The sequence below is a fragment of the Fragaria vesca genome, linkage group LG6 (assembly GCF_000184155.1).
Source record: "Fragaria vesca subsp. vesca linkage group LG6, FraVesHawaii_1.0, whole genome shotgun sequence".
In the NCBI taxonomy this organism is placed as follows: domain Eukaryota; kingdom Viridiplantae; phylum Streptophyta; class Magnoliopsida; order Rosales; family Rosaceae; genus Fragaria; species Fragaria vesca.
In genome coordinates, this window is record NC_020496.1 from 30,166,407 (window position 1) to 30,192,746 (window position 26,340).

Consider the following 26,340-nt stretch of genomic DNA (forward strand, 5'->3'; position numbering starts at 1 on the left):
TCTCTCTCTCTCTCTCTCTATATATATATATATATATATATTACCTTGCAACGTGAAAAGAAAATACTTCCAGGGGAAAGTTCAGGACCAAGAACAGCTACAATAGCATTTATAAGACGGCCAACTCCTTGCTGGAGTACAACCCAACCGTTCTCTTCAGACAAAAGAATGTCCAAAGCAAGGCCAAGTGTTGCCTGCAAAGAAGAAATGTGAAAATAGAACATCAAGTCAACTACAAACTAATAGTTCTATCGCACAAGAACCATAAGAGATACAATTGTATTGACAGTCTGCTATAGCAAGAAAATCTGACAGCCATCAAAACCCAAAATTTACCTGAACTTGAGATACATAGGACAAGCCAGCAGCTTCTATAGTTAACAGGAGTCCGTGTAAAGACCAGATCTGTAAACCAGCTATTGAACTTTTAGCAAGCAAAGATATTGAGCTCACAGTTGAAGGCACTAATGTTGACAGTGCCATGCCTCCTGCACTGCAGGCAAAGTACGTAAGGACAGTGAGAAAAGGTCGAGTTTCTAGATTAAAATATAGCTAAACCATATGACAAGTTAGTCTATCAAGTCAGTAGTGTTCAAGTAAGATGCTCCTTGTGATACCAATTGAAAGCACCTGCTTCTGTCCTCTTAACACCTAAAATTCCTAATCTATATTAGTGGTTTCCATGACAAACTTGGCTCTTACTTGCAACTTGCAAGCATCAACTTTCACAGCTGTAAATAACTATCTATGAAAAAACTATACCAAAAGCAGCTATTCAGGACCATTAAAATTAGGAGAAAACTCAACTTAACCTACAGTGAAATGCAGCCAAGAGCAAAAGCAATTAAACTTCACTTGTACAAGAACTGAATGCAGCTAAGACCAAAATCAGAAAAACTAAAATTTACTTCCAAGGCTCTCACCTGCAATGAATGCAGCCCAGAGCAAAAGCAATAGATCCTGCATAGTTTGAATCTGTAGCTCCAGTTAGGTCACTAAGCAGTGATCTAGTCTGTTTGTCACCGGAAACAATGAATCAGAGGAGGGGGGCGAGAGGAGATGAGGAGGAGAGAGAGAGTTAGACAGAGAATAGATGAAAACTGAAAATATTTCAAAATATTTATCACACTCAGCAACAGCATGCAAATTATAAATGAAAATAGTGAAAGAGAAAGCAGCTTTTAACTCATCAAGACAAGTAGGGACCACTTTTTAAGTCAAGTAAAAGAATTGAAATCAGAGATTCAGAGGTGCATTTTGAATTAGAATGTTCAACTGACCATTCTTGCTGTAAAGATATCATTTCCAAGACGAGCTAAAAGGCCTAAACATTCTGATGCAGCCCTACGTTGTGATGGACAGATGTCACCCTCTGCTAGAATACTCTGTTAATAAAATTACAAATGTCAGTAAGACAGCATCAACCTCTGACCAAAGCATACCCAAGGTATATTATGCCCATTAAGCACCTGAAATATAGCCTGTGCTGAATTTAGTATATCAAGTGCTAATGGCTGGGAACGCAAGGAAAGCAAAGCCTGAAGAAAGCAATTAAACATCAATTGAGGTCAGATCCAGCAAACCACAATACTGTATAAGTATATCAGAGAGGAAAAACAAGCACCTTGAATCCTGAAAGTAACCCCACACATATATTGGTTATACTAGCTGCATGCCATGGTTGCTTTCTTCCAGCTTTCAAAGATTGCTCAATCATTCCAAGAAGTGACAGCATCCCACCACTATCCTGGGATAAATTCCAACTGATGTTAATAAACATTTAACCAGTCATCACAAGCCAATGTCAATATGCCACATTTCCCTACCTGAGACGCAAACATGACTCCAAAGCAGAGGAGCATCTGGTTCACCAATGTCTTGTTTACTGGTTCCGGCTTCAAGGTCAATTTTATTTCTTAGCTTATGAACTTAAGTGAAACAAAAAATGAAAACTAAGAAGAAAATTAGAAATACTTCAGGAAGTAATATCAGTATTTCCAGAAACATGTCTTTCATCGCATACATTGGCGTGCAGGGGTAGACTTGACAAGCTTCATTATATTAAAAGAAGCTAACAAGGAAATAAACCTGTTGAGAAAGTAAGCAAATCATCAACCAGAAAGAAATAACCGTTACCTGAGGAAAGCTAGAAACTTCGTTCTCCCAGACACAGGGCATAAGTCCGTCTTTTCCACCTTGAAAAGCACGAAGTTCATCTTCAAACCAATCCCTGAGTAAACACAATTAACAAAAAACAATTACCTCCTGAATCAAAAGATGAAAAGAAAAATGAAAAGAGAGTACTGCAAGCATGTTTAAAAGCACATGATGCCATGTCTATTAGTACCAGGCATTATCCAGCAAACTTTGACCAAATGAAATTAAAACATTCATTAATAGTTTTAGAAGAACAACTGTAGAGCACCTTCCAGGAATCCAGGGACCTAACCAAGCATCTCTCTTGTCTAACAGAAACCTCAAGCATGAACTTTCTTCACATCCAAAAGCCTCTCTTCATATACAACAAGTAGAAACAAGCATCGAGGTCAGGTAGACAGATACTAGAAAAAGCAATTTCAAAATATAGATTTTACGTGTGTATGAACATATAACACACACACAGATTAATATATATATATATATATATTAAGGAGGAATGATATGTCCTGATTCTTTACCACAAAATGAAAAAATAAAATAAAAAAACAAATGCCAAGTAATGCAGGAATAAACTAGGTAATTAATGATTACCTGAATGGACTTGTACAAATTAGAATAATCTGGGGGTGTTCATTCTTATATGCCATTGGATCAGGTAGAGACTGATAAGCTATTAGTGTCCGAATGATAAATATATTCAGAGCAGGCTTCACGTTTGGCAGTTCCTTGGCTGCTATCAGTGAAATATAGGATAAAGCCCTGCATTCCATTATATTTGAGAAAAAAATGTTTAAAACGTATGCAAAAGTATCCCAGCTTCACGCTCAAACCCCCAAACTGAAGCATATTCAATGTGTCTAATCTATCAATTAGCAAAATATCCACCATCTAGAGCCAGCCTTTAATTGAACGAATTAGGAGAATAAAATACTGACAACAGGGAATTGCAAAGGGAGCGTACCTACTTAGGTATACAAGCACAGGTTGAAGCAAAATCCGATTATTCTTAGCATCATGGGAAAGAAAGCATCTTAAAAATGATGTAAGTGCATCAATGGCAGCAGACCACATACTACAAAAGGAAAAAGTTGAAAGTCAAGATATATAATCAATCAGAAAAAAAGAAAAAAAAACTTTGTATGCATTTTTGCACTTCTAATAGTATATCTTACAAAAATAAGCTTGGACAAACAATTTATCACAACAGACTTTCGAGGCAGCCACTAACAGAATGGAATTAGAAAACAATGGGAAAGACCAATAGCCAAACAGACCAAGATTTACATTTGATCAGTGGCAGATGGCTAGTGCAGGGTCATATGCCATACTTACATCAATGGTTTATAAGACAAAATCAAAATGTGAAGTATAAAGAACTATCAATTGTGTTCAACTGAGATATACATATCTTCAGAAAATAAAACAGAGCTCTAACTAAAACAGATTACTAAGAAATTCCAGACATAATATTTAGTGCATTTCAGAACAATCAATTGACAACAAAAATGATTATTTAGAGATGCAGGGAAAGTTGAAAGTGAGCAAGTATTAAGGCACTATAATTTGATTGTTGTCATGCGGCTTTCTTGCCTTGATACTTAACAACACATTAACACATTGAAAGACTCAAGTTCCAAAGGCAGAAGCAGGGAAAGTTGAAAGTGAACAAATATCCGAGAATTATAGATTATTTAAAGTTTTAGGCAAATTGGATAACGAAATTTTTCTTAGGTGAATATAATTGAACAGTACAATCTGACTTACCGAATCCTAGATATCAAATCCCCAGTTTGGTTGGTTTCATTTTGTGGATTTCCAGTAAAAAGGGACACCCACAAGGAAAGAATATCAAAAACCTGGTCTTCAAGCTCCTGCAAGTATGAAGAACACCTTAACTTACAAATAGTATCTGTTAAACTGTAGAATATATGGTTCTATGAATGACTTTTATTAGTATTTAGGTGATGGGACTGAATGTTGTGTGGTAAAGAAAACTATGATATCAAAGATGATCCCTTACCTCCTTCGGCATAGATGCTAATAGAGATGACAAAAGTAACCACCCAGCTTCTTTTTCAATTGTAGCAGCCAAAGGATTCCGACTAGATTCAGCCAGCATTTTCTTTGAAACTTCAAGAATTGATTTGGGCAACCTGAAACAGTAAATAACTAGGAGCTCAGAAACCAGTAGTTCATGCTCAGTGCTAGAGAAAAAGTGAAATGTAAAAATGACCTATCAACACGAGTATCATCCACTTCCAAAGCACTGGCATTGAAAGGCTCAGAAAGCATCCCAGGCAGTATATATCACATTAATAGATAAGGAAAACAGACGCTAAGAATTAAAATGCTCACAGAAACCATGTGATGTAAACCCCCAGGAAAAGAAAGAAAAAAGGGGGGAAACTGTTAGACAATGACTTGTCCCAAAAGATCAAACTTCAAGGGACTGGACAACATTGTATATCAAGCTAACAACCTCCCTCAGATGCATATCTAACATTAACGTGGGGACCCATACAACACAAAATATCGGACAGAGAAGAAGAGAGGAATTGGGAACTGGAGGATCTTGATCCAGGACATCCTGCAACTAGGTTTTGATACCATGTCAGATAACCACCCACTCCAAAACCTTATGATTTTGAGGAATGATCTGACACTATTATAAGGCGACCAACTATTAAAAAAAAAAACCCACCATATCTGCTTTATTCCTTGGGTAAAATGAGGTTGGTATTACAGTAAACCACCAGCCCAACAATGACCAGTATGTCCCAAAGTATCTTCTTTCATAGAAGATTAGTTTATATTGCATCTATGATGAATGAGATGATCCGGTTACCTAGCGGGATAACCAAGAGGTAACTTTGGGGAGATGGACACCAGAGTTGCTAATACAGTAGCTTGCCCATGCAAAGAATCGAGGTCTAATTGCAAAGTGCTTCCCTGAGAAACATGTAAAAGAGCAGTGTCACTTAATTGGAACTATACTAAAATAGAAAGCATTCCACAGAATGCTAACAATCCATTAATACAATCTGGGAAAAATAAAATAAAATAAAAAATCTCCATTATCCCACTGATGCAAGCAATCAGTTCACTTCAAACTGTGTTATGTTCTTACTTGATAGAAACAGCATCAAGTTGAACACCTAATCAAGGACCAAGAAAACATGGTGGCGCTCTAGTTTACTAGGTAGACTATATGTGGAAGCATAAAGTAGTAAAGATACCACCATCCCAACTCACTCAACAGACTGCTAATTTAACATGGAAACCACATAAGTTAAGTAGGAGCAGTTGGGTTCTTATATGATAGGGGAACTCGGTTTAAACAAATTTAAAATGTGGATTGGAGGCAGTTCCATATATTCTTGTTGTTAGTATGTTTGTGGTAGTTGCAATGTTCACATAGTATTTAAGTGACATCTGTTTTACATCATTTATATTGTAACAGGAGGAGTGGAAGAAATGCCAGTCATGCTCAGAATAAATTTAAAAACAAAGGAAGTTGGCATTCAGCCATAAGTGAACTCAAATGTATCACCTTTTCAAATGCTATATTTTCTCTCAAAGCATTCAACATGGTCACCCCATATGAAATTAAACCACCGACACAGGTGGGATCAACCTCAGCCAGTGCACGCAATGTCAAAGCAGCCTCAATTCGTACCTGACCAATGATTCTCAGTTAGAATTTATCACATGAAAAGAAATGAATATACAAATAAAAAGTAACAAAACATGCAAATTGGAACAATTATCATTTGGATGACATTTTAACTTTAACCTTAGGCTAATGCAGCTTGTGAAAAGAAATGAGAGAAATAAGATAATTAACTATGCCGATTCACAATACATGTCTGAGAAAATTTGGAAATCAAACTCGCATGCTCTATTATACAAATAATCTTTGTGCTGAGAAACGCTGAACCTCAATATGCTATACTCCGATTCAAATATAGAACAGGGATTCATATGGACAATTTTTATAAAAAAACCTCTTCTATACAATATAAACCTTTTTTCACAGGATACTTTCATCTTTCTGATATAATTTTTCAGAAAAAATATATATAAACATGTATAGTCGTATGACATAATCATAATAACACTTGAAATAATGACAATCCTGTTTTGTCACCCAAATTGTGTTTACGGATCAATAACAACACACTTCAAAACGGAAATAGTTTACTTTCAATCACTTAACAGTAGGAGAGGACAGAGAGCAAAACATGACCCAACCAGACCTTGAGATATCAAGAAAGAAAATGAAATTGTGAATTAAGAAATGAAAAGCAACCAACTTAAAGTCCAAGTATCAGTGCGGGAAAATAATTAGAATTGAAATATATCCAGTATTTCGTGAGCTTTTACCAAAAGGTTGGTCAGATTTCATGGCTTAAGCAAAAAGAAATGTGGCCAGGTAAAACCCTAAACACAAGGTATCTAAGAAGACTAAGGTATAATTATTTCCCTTATCCATGTAGAGGAAGTTTATGATGTCTTGACCCATTTGCCTTTTCTCAACCACCTCTACCAACATGCTACCTAAAGTAATACTCTAGTCCAACACCCAGACCAGTTGACAAAACCATTATAATCAGAAGTTCTCCCAACATAACCGAGGAACACTATAAGTTAAAACACAACAATGCCTAGAAAGTGGTGATAATAAGTGATATTTAAACAAGTCTATGACCGTTATGGAGATAATAAGAACACGTATTCTATTCAAAGATGTTCACACTTCAAATGCTAGATCTTGAGCTTACAAGTTGAGAAGAATGAGATACTGCTGCAACAACGGTGTTGTCAAGTACTTCCTTGAACTCAACTGGAACCTGCAAACAGATGGAAGCCACAAATGCAGTGTAACGTTTTTAAGAGAAACAACTGCACAACACTTTTTTTTTAAATTATATTTTCAGTCTGCAACATAAATGTTCAATACATCAATGAAAATTTAAGCCATGGCATAATTTAACAGAAAAATTCCTCAAGTCATGAATGTTAGCAAAAATTAAAAATGGAATTCAAATGTATATCTAAAGTCACACTTACCTCTCCCAGAGTTTTTAGGGTATATGAGACCGTACGTAGACCAGAAATTATCATGGAAGGACTGGCATCAGGAGACATAAGCTGCAATTTTCATTAAAATTTTCACTTTGAAACAGACAGAGCTTAGAAGTGTATGCAGGCAACAGAAAAATTATTTGAAAGGAAAAACCTCTATGACAATGAAAAACAAAACCAAATCATTTTAGCATACCTGCTGTCCAAGGAAAACCAAAAAACTCCTCTGAGTAGGCTCTGTCATCTGATCCGTAACACCAACACGAAGGATGTAGAGAACACAAGCCTTAAGTAAGAAAAAAAAACAGAAAGAGAGATAAACAGTCAGTAGCTCTATATTTAATAACATGGAGTTTCTTGAAAATATGAGCAGCCCATGAAGTCATTATAGTTTTTAGGTAATTCCGAATATAAAACTTGAACATTTTAACAAAATAGTTCATGTTTATAGAGTTATATTCAAATGCATCAAAATTGTAATACTATATCCATATTCTGCATATTAAGAGAAAAAAAATTAGAATATGAATTGTTTCATTCCTTCAACTTACAGTAATGTCTAGAAGGCACCACCAGTACTTACTTCTCTGATTTACTAAAGCCAATATATAATAGTACTCTTTCGAATTTTAAAGCGACCAGTAATTTTAAAATTTCGCACAAAAATATTAATCCCTAGGCTAAGGTTGTTTTGAGCAACTATGATGAATTCTTTTGTACCATATAAATGTTGAAGGGTGAGGTACAAGAAAATTGCATCAAATTAAAGAGATAAAAGCCCGAGAGTTTGTTTGAAGAATACCAGAGTGTACGCATCAACAGAAGTATCGGCACGAAGCATGTCCATAACCTGAATTACATAGTTTTGAAGCTCACTGTCTGGATGCAAGTACTTCAAACGAATTGCCTGCATTAACAATTTCAAAGGACAAATAAGCAACTGTGAAGTAAGAATGAAATAACCACATACACACCACAGTATGTCTGTGATGGTCCAGACTGGAAGGTCAGGTTGAAATAATTCTCAACCCAATGAAATCAAAAGGACCATTCTACCTGAGCCAACACAACTTCTGGTTCAGGTATTGGTTGGCTCAGCACTCAGCTTGGCTGTCGGCCCGAAAGTACTACCTTTAAATTTTGGCCACACATTTGTTAGTTCGATTTCTTGGGAATCCTACAAGATCTATTCATTATTAGCCCTCTTAGGAGGCATGCTAAAAGCACAGCCCTCATTTCGTTAATGGCAGATTTCTCCAAATGGATTGGCAAAGGTAACTGTTTCACTTTCTACCATTGTGAGACTTGTTACACTTGTTCGTTTGTCGTTCTGCAGTTACAAATAAAAGGTGGAAAAAAGAAAATTAATTCTATCAACAATCGTCCGCAGGGCATGGTTGGTAATTTATTTAGTTTGTAGGCTTAAAAGACAATAAAGTATATAAGCATTCAGATAATTAAGATAATGCATTATCTTACTAGGGGTTAAGTAGGACCCTAATCAGGAAATTAATTCCATCAACAAACTGTCTCCGAGGCCATGGTTGGTAATCTATCTTATCTACTTCGTAGGCTCAAAAGATAATACATTTTGTTATATTATCATACAGATAATTAAAACAATGTGTTATTTTAATAGGGTTAAGTGTGACCCTAATCTACCTGATTAGAGTTATGTTATCAGGTAGCCTATTCAACAACCGATGACCTTAACAAAGACGTCTAATTCATCAATTGTACCACAAAGCAATTCCACATATGTGCTTCATAGGGGCTAAGTTTGATTTGGGCAGCTTTCAAGGTACTCAGTTAGTGTGCATGCCTCCTATGCACAAGAGGATTCAAACATGGCACGACTTCTATGAATTATTAAATGGTACTAGACATTCTCAATATGAGATGGATAGCAAATAGCTCACGGAGGTAATAACATTCTACCTGTAAGAAGAACACCCAAGACAATGTTATGCCAACTTGCACATCCTTTGACCGAGCACCACTTGCTGCAGATTGTAACAAGTGTGAAAGTAGTTATGCACCTCTGAATCATAAACATCATTCATATGAACCAACATGAGGAACACATAAATACCTTTTGTGAAAGGCAACGCTAAATGCCTTTGCAAACCACCTTCTAGTTTCTTTGCTGGAGGAAAAGGTCCCTTCCCTCTTGGTTGAACCTAGGGAGAGATATAAACTTTGAGATCTAGTTTGAAACAAATCGCAGTCGGAACTTTGACAAAGTAGATGACAAGTCTAAGACATGAAGAAAAAAGGCCACAGGTACATAGACAAACCTGTGCATCAGGATTCATTCCAAGAGCAAGCAGTGAACCCAATGCTTCAGCAAATGCATCACGGACAGATGAAACAGGATCCTCAAGGGCCTACTATAAGCAGGGACAAATGAATAACTAGAGAACTATAACATCTGCGAAGGATAGAAAATACAATGGCAAAAGTCCAACATGGAAAACTTGCAAAGAAACACATCTACCTTGACACAGAAGGAAGCTGAATTGTCAAGTTCTCCCACCCCTAAACCCGGTCCTCCAATAATAGCAAATGCCTTCAAACATCTTGCAGCAGCGATTCTGACAAGAAATGATTTATCACCAACAGCAAACCGCATGATGAGACGAAATGCCTCGGTATATGCTGAAGCAGCAGCACTACCACCAGACCCTTCCAAAGCATTTTGAAGCATATGCAGAGCCTCTTGTCTCACAAATTCCTAAGTTACATACAGTTGGAATCAGAGGTGTAACGCAACAAACAAGGACAAGAAACAACACAAACAAAAAACAGAAAGGACAGCCATCAGCTAACAATATACTTGGATCTGGATATAGTTTAATGACCATTTTGTACAAGAAGCAAATTTTAACTAGGATCTCCAACTATTTATCCAAAGATGTTAGGTCCTCTACTAGTTGTAGAATAAGTAAAATAATATTAATCATAATAATGAAAATCAGCGGGACATAACACAATTCCAATGCCATAGTTTTCAACTGATGCAGTAGATGAAAAATACACTTTACTCTCCCATTTATTTCTTATTGATAATTTTACTCCAGTGGAACGAAGTAAATAATAGAAAGACAACACCAACCCACTATACAAAAGAGTTGCAGATGTGATGGAAGTACCTCATTAAACTTGAAGAGCTTTGTGGCAATCATAGTCGTTTCACGTAAACCCGAAGTGATTCGCCTACCAAAATACCGGTATAATTCTCCTAAGCATTGAGCAGCCCCTACAGAATTGTATTCGAGACAGGAATTAAAAAAATATATTAAAAATTTGAAAAGCCTAATCGAGCATAAAGCAAAAATATTTCTTCATCTTAAACTCTTCAAGTAACAATGGTGTGCCCAAGTTACTATATCAAGCACTACAGTAAAGGTCGGCAACTACCAAGTTCAGTACTCAGCAAACTAACGTAACCGCCAGTATATGACAGTATGAATAGTCTGACAAAGAGGATCACCACAAACACCATGAAGACAACAAAAATGACTATATCACCAATGGTGCCGAAAATCTAAACCAGCTACTTTCTAATTCAGAATCAGCTCCTTTGAAAGAGAAAATGCAGAATCAGCTCCTTTGAATTCAACTAACCAGCTACTTTCTGCGGGTCGGACTTCTTCCCATCAGAGAGAAACCCTTGCAGACTGCTGGCTCTGGAGTATATCGAAATGCTATCTCCCTTGGATATAACCCTCGCCATTGCCACTGAAGCCAAATGCCGCACCGGCCGCCGAGCTCCGAGAACCAGCAGCGAATAAAGCGCGTCCTCGCATTTCCTCTGCCACAACAAAATCGACTCCTGCAATTCACCATTTCCACAAATAACATAAAATCAAATTCAATTCTCCACAGCAAAGCAAACAGAAGTTCAATTCAATTATCAAACGAATAGTTCAATCTCAATAGTACTGTGAGGAAGCTAACAATTCAAGACCTACATTTCCGGACCTAGCTGAGATGAACTAGAAAGCAGTATGAATCAGAGTAGGAGTGTGAGAAGAGTGAAAATGAGAGATAGAGAGAGTGAGAGAGAGAGACCTTGGGCTCTTCGGAGATGGCGGAGATGAGATCGGAGAGGAGATCGAAGCAGAGGAGAGGCTCCGGTGGCTTCTGGGAGGCGGAGGCGACTATGGACTCCAATTGCGCGACCAAGACGCCGAACTGAGAGAGCGGGAGGAGGTTATCCTTGAGGTCGTTCTTCTTCGCCATTAGAGTGATCAAAGGACTGAAGAAGAAGATTGCAAAGAGGTCAAATAGGAGGAGGAGGTTGGGATTTGATCTGAAGCATTTGGTATTACGTAAAGCTAGTAACGGAGGAAGACAGTTCGTTCGAGCCAAGATGAATTGAGAAATTTGAGATGCAGAACACGATGGAGGAGAATAAAGAGCCGGGTCGGGTCAGGGAATCATACCCGCCTCCTTTACAAAGCGGATTATACGGTCAGGGAATCAATCGTAGTACACTGTATAACCAATACACCGTATAAAGCAGGTTATACGGTGTATTACGAGTGACAATTTCTGAGCCTCTGAGGTGTGTAAATATATGTACGTACATATATTATATGTTGTTACTTGTTAGTGACACAATACATGTATGAATTGTTAAGATTAGATCATGTACTTGCAAGCTGTGTATACAACAATTGGTGTTATATGTTGTTAGTGACACGATCAACGAGTTAGTCTTTCAGTCTTTTTGTGAAGTGTTGTACTTTTCTCAGTTGGTCTAGTCAGTTACTGTTCATCTCATTCATGGTCATTTCACCTTTGGATGCGAATCTAATGGTGAAGAGAATTATTTTTAAGTAAAGTTTATTCTTAACCCTTAGATGTAGATTTAATGATGATTGACTATGAATCACTTGGTCAGTAACTAACCAGGTGAACATAACTAAGTCTTTGAGTCTTTGGTCTATGGTTAGATTTGATTAGGTCACTATTTAGTACTACATGATGTAGTATATTTTTCGATCAAATTCATATTTGATCCGAGCACAAAAACAAAAAAATTACATTAATACGAGTTAAAGATGTCAAGTTTGAGTCTCCTTCCAACATAAGATGGGACATCAAGAACAAGGTTAAGGTTATACATATCAAAAGTTTCTTGTTGTTTCAAAAACTCGGAATCTCGATTTTCTCAAAAACTTTCTAAGTTTCTTTATTCGTGCCGGGAGATCATGTTAGAGCGCTTCCTCCCTATGACTATTAATAATAGATTGAGCAAGATCTGAACCTAAATATGAATGTTCCACGCCTAGATTTTTACCAACTCAATCATGGTTCCGAACTTATAACCACAAGTGTTCTTGACCCTATAGCTAGGGGTGGCAATTTGGACCCTGGCGATACCAACCAACCATGTACCAACCGTACCAAACAGATTGGTATGCCAAGTAGTTGGTAACCGAGTTTTCGGTACAGTACTACCGTACCAAATTTTAGAAGTCGGTTGGTACATGGTACAGATTTTCCCAAAATACAGTATACCATGTACCAACCGAGTTATATTAAAAAAATAAAAATAATTAAACCTATTAATCTAAGCCGTTGATCTCTGTGGACTGTGGATCTATTCTCAGTAACTCACCTCTCACGCTCGCCTCTCTCGCCTCATCTCTCTGCTTCGCAGCACCACTGTGGATCTATATCAAACGACTGATTATTGATCTGAAACATGACATTTATATGATTTTGAGAGTTGAGATCATCATAATTGTATAATCAATTAATCATAATTCTTGTGTATTGTGTTGTTGTGTTATATAATCATAATTCCTGTGTATATATATATATTTTGTTGTTGTGTTTGCAGAGAATACTTTTGTCCAAGGCTTTGAGGCAACAAGAAACACACCTAGTAACACCTCTGTTCAGACTGGTGTTTAGCAATCTAGCACTCTCCCGGTCTCACAGCATCACTCTTTCCCTGCTAATCTGGATTTTTATGTTTTCATTGGATATGTGTTGTTTAATTTTCTGTATAAGACTTTGGACGTTGTTGACTTGTTGCATTTGAACTTTTGAACTTTTGATCTTGCTTGTTTATGCATTTGAAATTATATGATGTGTGAAACTTTGAATGTGTTTGAATTTTGAATAGTTTGATAATTGATAGAAGTTTGGTATAGGCCCAAAAACAGGATTTAAATGAGCTGGGCCTTTCAGTTTATTGGGCCTCGATTTAAACTTGGTAGAGGCCCAATACCAACCGTTCCAACCGAGTACCAACCGTACCAACTAAGTTGGTATACCAACTTTGACGGTTGGTTTTGGTACAAGATTTTGCCTACCAATTTTAAGTTGGTTGGTACATGGTATTGCAAAATATAGTTGGTATACCTACCAATACCAGCCCTACCTATAGCTACAACTTCCTCTGAACTTCTAGCAACAATGGAGTCAATAAGAGTCCACTTGATGTGTCCTATTATACAACTTGATGATAATCGTTGAATATAACTTATACACATGCATACATACTGAATTATACTCTTTAAAACCAATTAAATATGTTACATGAAACCTTGACTCTCAATTTAGAGTTTATAAAAAGTAAACTGCATATTACATGTAATTACAGACTATTCAATGAAATCCATGCTTTGGCACTAGTTAGTAGCTACTGGTCACTGGTTTATGAAAGCCTTGATGTGAGAGACTAACTCCTGGGTCCTGGGACGAGAGAGCTGAGAGTTATGCAGAACTTGAAATGCATGACCAACCCCTTTGTACATTACTGTTTCCACCTGTTTCCCCAAGCTAGTCAAAGCATTGCACAGCTCCAAATTCCTATCCTTCAATATATCCAACTCTGATATGCACACCATTATACGAGGGATTCTCAAATCCCTCAACTTGGCCACACCATTTGCTAAGGGATTGCACCATGGATGGTCTCGGTTGGCCCCCAACGGCAGTGACAGTCGCCAATACACATCGGAATTTGATAGAGTTAGTGCAGAGTGTGGTGGCTGAGTTGCATACTTTTCAGACCAAGTACGTGCTTCACCTCCAAAGAAAGGTTGGATCAAAACAGTACCTTTGAGACGCAGAGGCTGTAAGTGTTCATTTGATAACCGGGTGGTGACATTGTAGGCTATGTTAGCCCCTGCACTGTCACCAGTTATGAACAAGCTTGAGAAGTTGCACCTACTTAACCACCATTTTTGCTCAGTGCTGCCACTTAGAGCTTGTTGTTTCACCCACATAACAGCATTGACACCATCATCATAAGCAGCAGGGAGACGGCTCTCAGGGGCTAAACGATAATTCACAGAGATAATGACACAACTTGCTTTACAAGCAAGGTTGGTGAGGAACTCATGGTAGCAGCTCCAAGCAGCAGAGCCAACACAGAATCCACCACCGTGAAAGTAAACAAGCACCGGGAGGTTGTTGGCCCCAGGATGGCTGGGAACATAAACACGAGCCCACAGGTTGGAGAATTTGTCAATGACAACATCTCTAGCTGTTGCAGTAGTGCAAGGGACACTAGGGATGAGTGAAGGCCTTTCTATGTATCCATTTTTGTGGACTCTGATAAGGCCTTCAATTTCTTCAACAACAACTCCATGTTGATGACTATGGTTAGTAGTTGCTTGAAGATTAGGCCTCGCATCGTAGGAAATGGTTGCCATTGATCTCTTAAATCTCATGCAATGTGAGGAATAGCAGTAGTGTTTTGGTCTTTGTGGTGTGGTGTGGTGTGGATGATTATGTGATTGCCTTGAAGCTCTTTATATAGAAGATCATAAAGGCCAGCTCTGGCTCATTGGCAAAGGAAGCTTTTCATTCCCTCCATCTTTTTCTGACAAGTGGACTACTCTGAAGTCTGAACTCAGCATATGCTGACATTGCTGATTCTCATGTGACTGATGTGAGTTATTTAGTTGACATTTGTTCACTGAAAGTCAGTTATTTTATGACTAGCTAATCCTATAGACCAATTTGGTTAACATGCATGGACCATGAGAAAACACCACCATGCTCACAACTTGCAGAACCATGGATTGGTCCCTATCCAGATGAACTCATAAACAAACAACTTGGCCAGAACATCCCATCAATCAGTCATCCCCTCGTGCGAAATTGACATAATTGAGTTTTATTGTGATGAGAAGATAATGAAATTGGAAAGTCAACAGGACAACAGGTGATGAAACTTATCAGGTTGCTGGTTTATGCTCTCCAGAATCTAAATGTTCCTTTGGCATTTTCTTTTGCTGATTAGATTGAAGCATTATCATTTACTCCTCTTTTTTTTTTTTTTGATTTTCCAGAAATATAAGCAGTATCTAATAAATTCATAATACTATAGTCGAATCAAAACTTCTCCGGCATGCGGTTTTGCAAAGGCACAGTTGCCTGAAGCTTTGGTTTTGGAATGAATATTCTTAAAATTCAAAGGACATGCATCATGTAGATGGACAGCCAACTTTATTCTTCAAATATCTTGTTATCTTCTCTGTTGCTTTTTGACTCTTCATGCTTAACTTATTATTCCATCATCTTTTTTATATGATCTGTTTCTCATAAAATTTCTATCTGCAGCCTCAAAACTAGGACACATTTTATCACTGTACCCTGTACAAAAAGGACCAATAGAGCACGAAAATGGAAGGAATAATCAACCATGTGCATGAAAATTCTGGAAATGAGATTTTGTTCTCTGAAAATATTGTACTTGCCCCGGAATATTTGGCTTCCGTCCATATCTTTCTGCACGTCATTATTCTTCCACAAAGGTTGAAGTGCTGCAAAAGAAAAAGCCATTTCTGCCGACAACATTAATAAGCAATTAGAACTATAATGCTGTGTTCATACATGAAGCTATGCGCTATAGGTAATTTTATCTTTCTGTTTAGGAAAGATACCTTACTTTTAGCCAATATGAAATGAATTCTGCACTGCATTTACACATTCAGGAACTGGAAGAACTTTTCTGAAAGGCCTTGTCTTAAAAATGCAGAATTAGGACGGTTATACTCAAAATATTTTATACCACACTATGACCAAATTCATAACTGATAAGATTTAGTTAAGACAATAAGATCCCTCAGGGAATCCATAATCTATAAGGAATCAAGGATCTTATGTATACAGACAAATGAGTTCGTACCTAGTCATATACATTGTGCTTAAAACAAGTCCCCTACATATGCATGAACGTGAATACGTGATGGATAAAGTTACAGATTCTTTCATCCTGAAATCCCCAACAGTAACAAGTCTTTCAATCCCATTTGACGTGTGCAATAATGCAAATGGTGTACTTGCCATACACTCCATCTTTTTATCTTCATATTATTCGTCCTTGTCTTCCTTTTTGACCACTCCACCATGCAATATATGACCAGGAAACAATGAGCCACAAGCTAGCGGAAGCCAAAACCCAGCTGCAAATAAAAGAGCAACATAGTGAACAAGCATTGCAGTACAACACATACTACAAATACAAAGGATACTTCAGAATTTTGTTCCAGAAAATGACTAGAAATAGTGACATTATAGTTGATAAAATGAAATGAATAACCATCGATCACACTGATGATATCTGGCATACATAGAATGAGGCACTAAAATTGTAACAAGTTAAGCAACTATCCGAGCGGATAGAGCTAACCAGGACTGAATATATGCACCAAGTTCAAACAGATTGTTATTAATACGCATGGCTAGCTCTTTGACCTCCATCTAATCTACTTGGGGTTCCCCCTTAGTCTGCTGCAGTTAAACTTCTAGGAAATCCTGCACTTATATTAGTTCCTTTTTCGTTTGTTTGAATTGTGGAGTGTTCACTGTGTTTATAACTACATACTACAAAACCAAATTGTGGCTTATGGTGTATAGTTCAGAAATGTGAGCTGTTTCTGTTCATGTGACTCTGGGTGCTGGAGCTTTTGAAGTTGCAGCCAGAAAATTTTGTAAATGAAGTCTGAGATAACTCTGAGGACCTTTTGTACCAATTCATCTGGTTAGGCTGAAAAAATAAGAAGTTTTCAATTTCCTACTACAGGGTTGCTAGCGTACCAATAGAAAATTTGAATTGCTATTACTCTGCTAGACCAATAATACAAGTTGCTTCCGAACAACTTGGAATTGTTAAAGGGATTTCACACTTTAGCCATCAATCCAATCTTGAATCAAGGTCATCACAGAGATGAAGATAGCAAGGTGCAAAGAGAATAACAGTACAAATTGGCCTGAAATAGCAAATTTTGCAAATCCATATTTTGACATATTCCAACTACAAACAGTATTTGACCAGTTCAATCCTCTAAGTGGAAATCAAACTCAACTGATGCATAATTGACATATGAACCAGTGGCAACTAAAATGCTGCATATCCACTTCAAGGAAGACACTTAAAATGTTGCTTAACAACAAACTCTGCACTTAATGTTTTGCCCATGCTTATATAGAGGATGGATTTAGACTTCTGGTAGACCCCTTCTGCTCCTGTTGAAGCATGTAATCTTTTTTCATTTGCTCCAAGACATCATCATTAGTACTGCAATAATCAAAACACCGTCATTATACACATATCCATAATCACACAGAAAACATAGTATTTCAAGTAACCATGTCAGTTTCTAATTTTCGTGTGACCCTGCGTTAGAGATGTAGATATTTCTGACAATTGGCTTCCTTTCAGATAATCTGTTTCTCTTATTCAAAAGACTATAAAAAGGGGGTGAAGTGGTGGCAACGACAGCATGCCCCTATCCCTGCCAGCACAATCATTCCCTAAGCATGAACTACAGATGAAGTTGCCCCGACATTACACATCCAGCTCTCCAATGAGAAACCTGTATTCCCTCTTCACGTTCTCTCAAGCAAATACGATAAAAAGATGAGATGCTATCTCATCTGTTTTGTAATTTTGAATATCTTTCTCACTAGCTACAATTCAACCCAAAAACAAAAATTGAAGTCATGTGGCATGAGAAGCTGCCCTCAATGAGCCATGTGCTTCAGATGAAACCAACACTCGGAACAAAAACAAAAAAAATCAAGCAACCATTACTGAAACTAAGGCAAACAACCCAAAAACGCCAAATTTAGTTACAGAAGACACTGAGAAATGCCACCATATATAACTGATTCCCAAAACCTCAGGCCTTAAATCACTCACTAATAAACCAAGAAACTCCCTAAAACCCTCTATATCACTCCAAAGATTGAAACCCAACTCCTTTCTTCAATTGTCCACAAAACTACAAGCATAACACTAACACTAAACTAGTTCATGCCCTAATGCACTTGGGTACTATCTCATTTCTTGATCGACTATAAAATTAGTAGCATCACAACCAAAATCAACACTCATCACTACTTACCCCAGTATAAAAAACAATCAAAAATCATTTCTTTATGTGATGTATCATGTATGAATGATGAGATACAAAAAGGAGGAAGTGGGTTTTACAATTGGTGAAGGCAATTGTTCAGTTCCTTGGCTTCTTGGCGACACTGCCAAACAACGGAGATGGTTCTTCCCGTAGAGCACTCTGCGTATTTGGACGCGTAATCCTTACACTCCTTCATCGCCTTCTGCTTCATTTTGCTCCTCAGCGCTGAACACAAAATCATCACCAACGCTTTTTCTTCTGCAAATTAAAAGAAAAAGGAGAGTCTGGGGTTTTGAAATATACGTACCTTCTTCTACCTTCTTCTTCACGTGATTCTCACGTGCTTCCTGTATGTACCCCATTGATGGATCTCTCAGGCGAGACTCCTCAACTACTGAAAGGGAAGGAGAAACCTTTGGTTGCTGAGCAGAGGCGAGAGGTGGAGGGGGTGAAGGTCTGAAGGGATTTGGGCTCTTTCTGGGCTTTAAGCCATTTCTAATGGGCCTTTCCTGGTTTTTACTTTTTACAGCAGTATAATTTTAGCAAGGTAAAACTTGGAGTTAAAAAGATAAATGCAGGTCACTTCGAGCATGTTGCAAGAAGAAACAATGAAACATCACCACTTCAATATAGCTGAAGGTACTAAGACGAGTACATATACGCAGTTTCATTTCATGTAGCTGAAGGTACTAAGACGAATACATATACGCAGTTTCATTTCACCATTTTGATGTAGTTGAAGGTACTATGATGAATACATATATACAGTTTCACTATTCAAGACTTAAAAGGCAACCGTATCCGTATGAATCATATTAATTTCAGAAAATAAAATATACATATACTTGTCTCTCTTCTTTCTTACATTTTTTTTTTATGGGAAAAGATGCAATACTAAATAAAGGTGTTTCTGGTGCACCCAAAATTTATACAGTCAAAGGTTAAAACGAAGGTTGTATCCGAAGGAACAACACACCTCCCAAACTCATGAACTAATTAACCAACTACTTGGTCTTTTTTCTTTGTTAAATTAGGTTTGGAGAGCAAAGAGCCTCTAAAAGGAGGACAACATCCATACCCGCATACATAGCGTTGTTCCCTTGTATTCACCAAACCCTGTATTCAAAATAAATGATAAAGATAAACAAATTACGACTAAAAAAAATCTAAATTTGAAAGATCAAGTATTACAACGCACAATAACTTGTTAAAATTAAACACATTTTGTCATTCATTTATTAATATATGTCTACGTACTCGCTAACTGCTAAGTAATTTCGACGACGGTGTTGGTAAAAGATGTTATTGTATCCTAGGAACCGGTGTCGGCCACCACGGCAGCACTGTCAACTGGAAAAGGTCTTCACGACGATTGAACATATACAGGCCATGAGGCACCTTGGACCACTTCCTCGTTCGAATATTGCATCTGAAAATTTGTTCAGAATTGATCATACCAGACACGTACAAGATATTGTCATCATTAGGATCAAAAACCAGACGTTGTCTTGGGTACGTTAGGTCTCTGTCACGAAACAAATTTATATCCATTGAATACCTCATGCATTTCAAAAACAGTTTGCCAGATCTGTCGTGAGCTCTCACATCTTCTTCTTCTTCCAATTCCCACACAAGAAGTTCATACAAATTGAAGTCCAAGCCTATAAATCTTAGACGCCCTCCACTCACGCCTGCACACTTAACAAACGGCTTCCTTTCACCAAACTCAATGGTTCGACCTTTATATTGATCAATCATATAACAATCACTAATATTATGGTTGATCATGAAAGGATCAAACCCAACAAAAGTGTTTTGGTATGTCTCCCAATACAGCATTCCATTGTAAGGATAGGTAATAAAATTCCGGGTATGACACGGCTTAATTAGTTGGCCGAATAAGATAACTGACCGTCTCCATACACCAGTTTCGGAGGAGAAGATTTCCACCTTCACTTCAGAGGAAGGTTCAAATTGTCCAATTCTCACAATTGTACACCTGCTGCTCCCAGAATTATCAAGATCACTTATGAATCCGAATACCGCGTAGCGTTCGAACTCATCGGATGGAGGAGATTGTGGGAGAGCAACAAATTGTGTAGTGTATGGATTGCAGATGTGGTAATCATATTTTTCTATGCTAATTCCATATCGACACAAAACCAAGTCATTATACGTTGCTAACACAACTGGTTCTCTTTTCCAATTGCAACTCATCATGAGGCTTTTGAACAGTGGAGCTAAAGGCTTGGGGCAAATCACACCAAGTGACTGCTCAACTGTTTTGGTCACGATGGTAGCGAAGTCTGCTGTTGTAATAAGCGCTTCATCCTCTGCATTACTTGACATTCTGGTCAGCAACTCCTCTACTTCCATGGTCACTGTGGTAATCAATTCCTTTGCTTTCATCTTCATTGTGGTAACTTTGGCGACACGAAATTCGTCTCCTCGGGAATTCATTAGAGCACGAACTATTGGTGTTTTACTGTCACGCTTGAGGCGCATAAACCTAGTGATAAAATTAGAATCACGTATCAGAAACGAGACATGGCTCATCCAGCGTTTGGAGACACAGTTGCATCGAACTAGTTGTTTATGGCAAGCAAGTCGACAAAGGATTTCGGCAAATACATCCTCAGGGAGATCGTCAAAGCTAGAATTACTCATGGGTTTGGAACGTTTAGACCGATGGATATGACCAGAAGAAGCAGAGGCTGGAATCAATTCAATGGCTGACATGGATAACATAGCCAAGTCTCGTTTGAGAGCAGAAGTAGTACCACTCCTTTCAAAATCTTTCTTGGAATTTGACATTGCAGCAGAGCTATCTCTCTAGCTTGGTCTCGATGAATATAATGAGGGAATTTAGGGTTTATATATGCACGTATTCGCCAATTTTCGTTTATATAATTCTATTAAAATAGTGAGTACAATAGTGAGTCTAGAGCGGCTCAAGAAAAGTTTTTCTTTTGGGTTTTCAGCCAACTAGGGTTTCTTCCGCATAACACCATCTTTTGCTATCAAACCCATTAATTAAGTTCATCTCAAAATAGAAAACCCATTACAAACAAAAGAAGAAAAAAAGGGGGACAACATGCCATACCCTATTTCCCATGCCCATAAACAAAAAATCAACTGAGTATTGAGGTATTAATCTTTATTCATAAAACATGAAATAGAAAAGTAAATCACAACTCCTAGAAATCTGAATTCAAACCAAGCGGGTCTCGTCTAAGAGAGAAATATAATAAAGCTAAAAATGTTACTCAACACATTGTTCTAGCTAGTTCTTGTAGCTTTGTGTCTTGCTTTTGTTGTACTTTCTTTTTTGTATTTTCGGAACCGGTGTTGGCCACCACGGCAGCACTGTCAACTGGAAAAGATAATTACAGCCACATGACGGATAAGACACCGTTGACCGCTCTCTTGTACGAATGTTGCTTCTGAAAATAGATGAAATCCAGGTACAAGATATTCTCATCATTCGGATCAAAAACCACCCATGTATCTCTCCACGTCTGGAATCGAAGCGATGTTCTATCCCATGAATAACTCATGCATTTCAAAACCAGTTTGCCAGATCTATCGTGAGCTCTCTCATCTTCTTCTTCTTCCAATTCCCATACATGAAGTTTACATAATTTGAAGTCGCCGAAGAATCTTAGACGCCCTCCACACATGCCTGCACACTTAATATTGCAGTACTGCTTATCACCAAACTCAATGATACGACCTTTATAGTGATCCATAATATCATCACCATCACTACTACTATGGTTGATCATGAAAGGATCAAACCCAACAAAAGTGTTATGGTCTGTCTCCCAATATAGCATTCCATTGTAAGGATAGGTAATACTATTGATCAGAAAAGGATAAATTTGTTGGCTGAATGAGATAAATGACCGTCTCCATACACCAGTTTCGGACGAGAAGATTTCCACCTTCAAATTGGAGGAAGTTACAGCATGTATATCTCCAAATGTTCCAGGAATTCTCACAACTCTGCACCTACTCCCAGAAGTTTCAAGGTCGTCGCATATGAATCCGATTACCATGTCCTGGAACTCAACGGATGGAGGAGCTCGTGGGAGAGCAACAAATTGTCTAGTATATGGATTGCAGATGTGGTAATCATGTTTTCGATGCTGACACAAAACCAAGTCAATATATGTTGCTACCACAACTGGTTCTTTTTCCTTACCATAGCGACTCATCATGAGGCTTGGAGGAAAGCTCACCAAATGACTGCTCAAGTGTTTTGGTCAACTGGGTAAGAAGCAGTTGATCCTTTAAGGTCAGTGTCAGTGACTTCTCTACTTCCATGATCACTCCGCTAATCAATTCCTCTGCTATCATCTTCACTGTGGTAACTTTGGTGACACGAAATTCGTTTCCTTCGGAACTCAATAGAGCACGAACTATTGGTGTTTTACTATCATGCTTGTGGCGTACAAATCTCCTAATAAAATTAGAATCACACATCATAAACGAGAGATGACAATGCCAGAGTTTGGAGACACACTTGCATTGAACAAATTGTTTATGGCAACGAAGTCGACGAAGGATTTCAGAGAATACATCGTCAGGGAGATCGTCGAAACTAGGGCTAGTCCGTCTGCAACTTTTCGAATGATGAACAGTCTCTGATAATTTACCCACGTCTTGTTTGATTGCAGTAGTACTACTCCTTATTTCAATATCTTTATTGGAATTTGACGTTGCAGCAGATTACCCTGGTCAATCTCGATGAATATATATAATAGGGGAAGTTAGGGTTTAAAGTATACACGTCTAGCTGCACCGAAGTCTTATATTTGTACTACTGGGACTCTTCCTCTTATATTTAGGGTTAGGGTTTACAAGAATTTAGGGTTTAGACAAGAAATTGTGATATTTTTTCTTTTTTTTTTGTTCCCACGAAGAATATTACTTTTTATGTTGTTGGTTAGATTATATTTAGGATTCAACAAGGAAGGGAAGTACCAGCAGAGGGATTGCTAGTCCTATATTAACAAGGAAGTGAGGAAACCAAGGGATTCTATTTGCATATAAATTCTCTCTGTAGTCACTAGCTATAGTCACAATAACTTTATCCAACTTTCAACAGTTTAACGATCAAGAACTTGCCTTGTACGCAGTCCAAATTAACATGAATGCCGAGACAATCCTGCAGCAGCCAAAAGCGAGCCACGGTGATAATGATGTTGAGAAGCTGCGGAAATTTTTCGAAAAGTTCATGTTGGAGGAAGGGGTTGGTGTTGAGGATCTGAGAATTCTTTTCGAAAAACTCATGGTCGACAATGAAGGTGCGGGTGTTGACGAGTTGAGAAAAGGTTTAGAAGAATTCATGCTCAAGGAAGCAGCGGGTAAAGTTCAGGAGAAGAAGAGAGATGATGATGAGTCTGAAGAACAAGCCGAGGAGAATCAACTAAAACAAGAGAAAATAATTGGACCTAGACCGAAACGGAGGTGTGCATCAAGGCCTAATAAACTGCCGGTGCTTAATATGAGATCGAATCGGAAAATTATACCGGTACCAAAGCATTGGTGCGAGGAAGAGGAATATTTACAGGGTGAAAGTAGAATCGAGAAGCCACCTTATCAGCTTCCTTGTTACATTGCTGCAACTGGAATCGAGGAAATTAGACAGAATCAGAGAGAAGAAGATAGGAACAAGTTGGGGGCAGTATGTGGAAATTATCAGGTACTTTATGATGCGTTTTTCAAGTACCAAACTAAGCCAAAGCTCACTGCACTTGGTGATTTGTACTATGAAGGAAAAGAGGTTGATCAGGAGAGCTTGAGGGATCAGATGAAAAGCTGCGGCCTCCGAGAGACGGTTGATGTGACAAAGCATTGGGGTGATTTGGAGAAAGAGAAAGAATGTTCATATCATGACATGGTTGCAGAGCAAGAGAAGAAGAGGAAGCGCAAGATGAAGAACGCATATGATTTCATGTTCTAAGTGTATATCTAGAATTTTACTCTAAACACCGGGCTTTCAAAACCCTGATGAATTTCTCTTTGTGCTGATGTTTCTAAGAACCACTTCATAAATCGTAAGTTTGATTTTAAGGGCTTTCAAAACCCTGATGAATTTCTCTTTGTGCTGATGTTTCTAAGAACCACTTCATAAATCGTAAGTTTGATTTTAAGTACTATATATATAACAGTTCCCTTTCAAAACTGTTCCGCTACTATACACATTTGTATGACATACATTAAGCCGTGAGTCGTCCAATCGTTTAGCAGTTCAAAATTCAAGACGATCAAACGGTTTACAGCTTGATACATGTTATATACATATGTATAGTAGAAAAGTCATATATAGTACAGTGTGTCTAGAACATTCCTACATGCTGAAACTTTACAAGAATGATTTACGTGTAATGTTCTAGATATTGAATGGTGGAGATGTGAAAATGTGACCTAAAAATGAGCGAAGTGAGGAGCACCACATTTTAATTTCAAAGCGGTGTTATATATATATATATATATATATATATATATATATATATATATATGAAGTGATCATGTTCCAAGTTCCAATATATCATTTGAACTTCCTTCTTATCACATGTATTCCTCCACTCATTTGAACTTGCTCATGTAGGTAAAAAATCAACCCGACTAAATCAAGTAGATTTTGATTTTGAATTTGAATTTGTGTCATCTGTAAGTTGTTTATTACTCTCAACTTTTCACTGTTACTTTCGACTGATGCTAATTCATGGAACTGTGGAAGTATATATCTGTACAAAATCAGATTTGAAATTTTTCGATTGCTAATCAGTTTCGAAATTGAAACTTGAAAGTCTTATATTTGTACTACTGGACTCTTCCTCTGTACTTTCCGGGTAGCCGTTTAGGGTTAGGTTTTACAAGAATTTACTCAATTTAGGGTTTAGCCAAGAAACTTTGATATTTTTTCTTTTTTTATTCCCAAGAGTAATTTTACTGTATATTTCTAAACCTTTTCGGGATTTTTTTTTCCTGTCTCTTGATCGAAGAGAGACGTAATCAAAGGGAAGCACCAGCAGAGGGATTGCTAGTCCTATATTAACAAGGAAGTGAAGGAACCAAGGGATTCTATTTACATATAAATTCTCTCTGTAGTCACAACTTTGTCAAGTTTCAACAGAAACCCTAGTCCAAACATGAGTGCCGAGACAGTCATGGAGTAGCCAAAAGCGAGCCACGGTGATAATGGTGTTGAGAAGCTGCGGAAATTTTTCGAAAAGTTCATGTTGGAGGAAGGGGTTGGCGTTGAGGATTTGAGAATTCTTTTCGAAAAACTCATGGTCAACAATAATGAAGGTGTTGACGAGTTGAGAAAAGGTTTAGAAGAATTCATGCTCAAGGAGAAAAAGGAAGCAGATGATGATGAGTCTAAAGAACAAAGCAAGGAGAATCAACAAAAACAAGAGAAAACAATTTGTGCTAGATCGAAACGGAGGTGTGCGTCAAGACCTAACAAACTGCCGGTGCTTAATCTGAGACCGAATCGGAAATATATTCCGGGACTAAGGCACTACTGGTTAGTGAAAGATGAATTTTTGGAGGGTGAAAGTGGAATAGAGAAGCCACCTTATCAGCTTCCTAGTTACATTGCTGCAACTGGAATCGAGGAAATTAGACAGAATCAGAGACAAGATAATCTGAGACCGAATCGGATATATATTCCGGTACCAAGGCACTG

The 26,340-nt window shown here is 37.8% G+C and overlaps 3 protein-coding genes across 3 annotated transcripts in view; all 3 read right to left on the minus strand.

Moving 5' to 3' along the window:
- LOC101306552 (HEAT repeat-containing protein 5B-like) overlaps window positions 1-11,490 on the minus strand; it is a 21,665-nt gene extending 10,175 nt beyond the window's left edge. Inside the window, exons 1-26 of the mRNA XM_004305974.1 lie at window positions 11,320-11,490; window positions 10,873-11,080; window positions 10,398-10,504; window positions 9,743-9,979; window positions 9,543-9,632; window positions 9,338-9,425; window positions 9,184-9,248; window positions 8,048-8,152; window positions 7,442-7,531; window positions 7,231-7,311; window positions 6,942-7,010; window positions 5,711-5,836; window positions 5,006-5,109; window positions 4,181-4,313; window positions 3,925-4,031; window positions 3,122-3,232; window positions 2,752-2,919; window positions 2,426-2,512; window positions 2,137-2,230; window positions 1,827-1,895; window positions 1,625-1,747; window positions 1,470-1,538; window positions 1,281-1,385; window positions 924-1,012; window positions 337-493; window positions 45-194 (exon numbers count right to left, since the gene is read on the minus strand). Of these exons, the coding sequence (XP_004306022.1) occupies window positions 45-194; window positions 337-493; window positions 924-1,012; window positions 1,281-1,385; window positions 1,470-1,538; window positions 1,625-1,747; window positions 1,827-1,895; window positions 2,137-2,230; window positions 2,426-2,512; window positions 2,752-2,919; window positions 3,122-3,232; window positions 3,925-4,031; window positions 4,181-4,313; window positions 5,006-5,109; window positions 5,711-5,836; window positions 6,942-7,010; window positions 7,231-7,311; window positions 7,442-7,531; window positions 8,048-8,152; window positions 9,184-9,248; window positions 9,338-9,425; window positions 9,543-9,632; window positions 9,743-9,979; window positions 10,398-10,504; window positions 10,873-11,080; window positions 11,320-11,490 (3,003 nt within the window). The remainder of the gene's footprint in view (window positions 1-44; window positions 195-336; window positions 494-923; window positions 1,013-1,280; window positions 1,386-1,469; window positions 1,539-1,624; window positions 1,748-1,826; window positions 1,896-2,136; window positions 2,231-2,425; window positions 2,513-2,751; window positions 2,920-3,121; window positions 3,233-3,924; window positions 4,032-4,180; window positions 4,314-5,005; window positions 5,110-5,710; window positions 5,837-6,941; window positions 7,011-7,230; window positions 7,312-7,441; window positions 7,532-8,047; window positions 8,153-9,183; window positions 9,249-9,337; window positions 9,426-9,542; window positions 9,633-9,742; window positions 9,980-10,397; window positions 10,505-10,872; window positions 11,081-11,319) is intronic.
- A 2,392-nt stretch (window positions 11,491-13,882) lies between these two features.
- Window positions 13,883-14,924, minus strand: LOC101292036 (probable carboxylesterase 17-like). Its single transcript, XM_004304089.1, has one exon. The coding sequence runs from the start codon at window positions 14,922-14,924 to the stop codon at window positions 13,914-13,916; it is 1,011 nt and encodes a 336-aa protein (XP_004304137.1). The 3' UTR covers window positions 13,883-13,913.
- Window positions 14,925-17,467: 2,543 nt separating this feature from the next.
- LOC101292326 (uncharacterized protein DDB_G0275933-like) lies at window positions 17,468-19,056 on the minus strand. The gene is made up of 3 exons (XM_004304090.1): window positions 18,946-19,056; window positions 18,716-18,863; window positions 17,468-17,797 (listed from the first exon to the last, which is right to left on the minus strand). Exons 1-3 carry the CDS (start codon window positions 18,998-19,000, stop codon window positions 17,701-17,703), a joined length of 300 nt encoding a protein of 99 aa, XP_004304138.1. The 5' UTR covers window positions 19,001-19,056; the 3' UTR covers window positions 17,468-17,700.
- Between the last annotated feature and the right edge of the window lie 7,284 nt (window positions 19,057-26,340).

Coding starts and splice junctions, on each gene's coding strand:
- LOC101292036 (XM_004304089.1), bottom strand. CDS start 14,924: ATGGCAACCATTTCCTACGATGCGAGGCCTAATCTTCAAGCAACTACT.
- LOC101292326 (XM_004304090.1), bottom strand. CDS start 19,000: ATGGGGTACATACAGGAAGCACGTGAGAATCACGTGAAGAAGAAGGTA. Junction 18,864..18,945: donor GAAGAAGAAGGTAGAAGAAG/GTACGTATATTT, acceptor TTTTGTGTTCAG/CGCTGAGGAGCAAAATGAAG. Junction 17,798..18,715: donor AACAATTGCCTTCACCAATT/GTAAAACCCACT, acceptor TGATTATTGCAG/TACTAATGATGATGTCTTGG.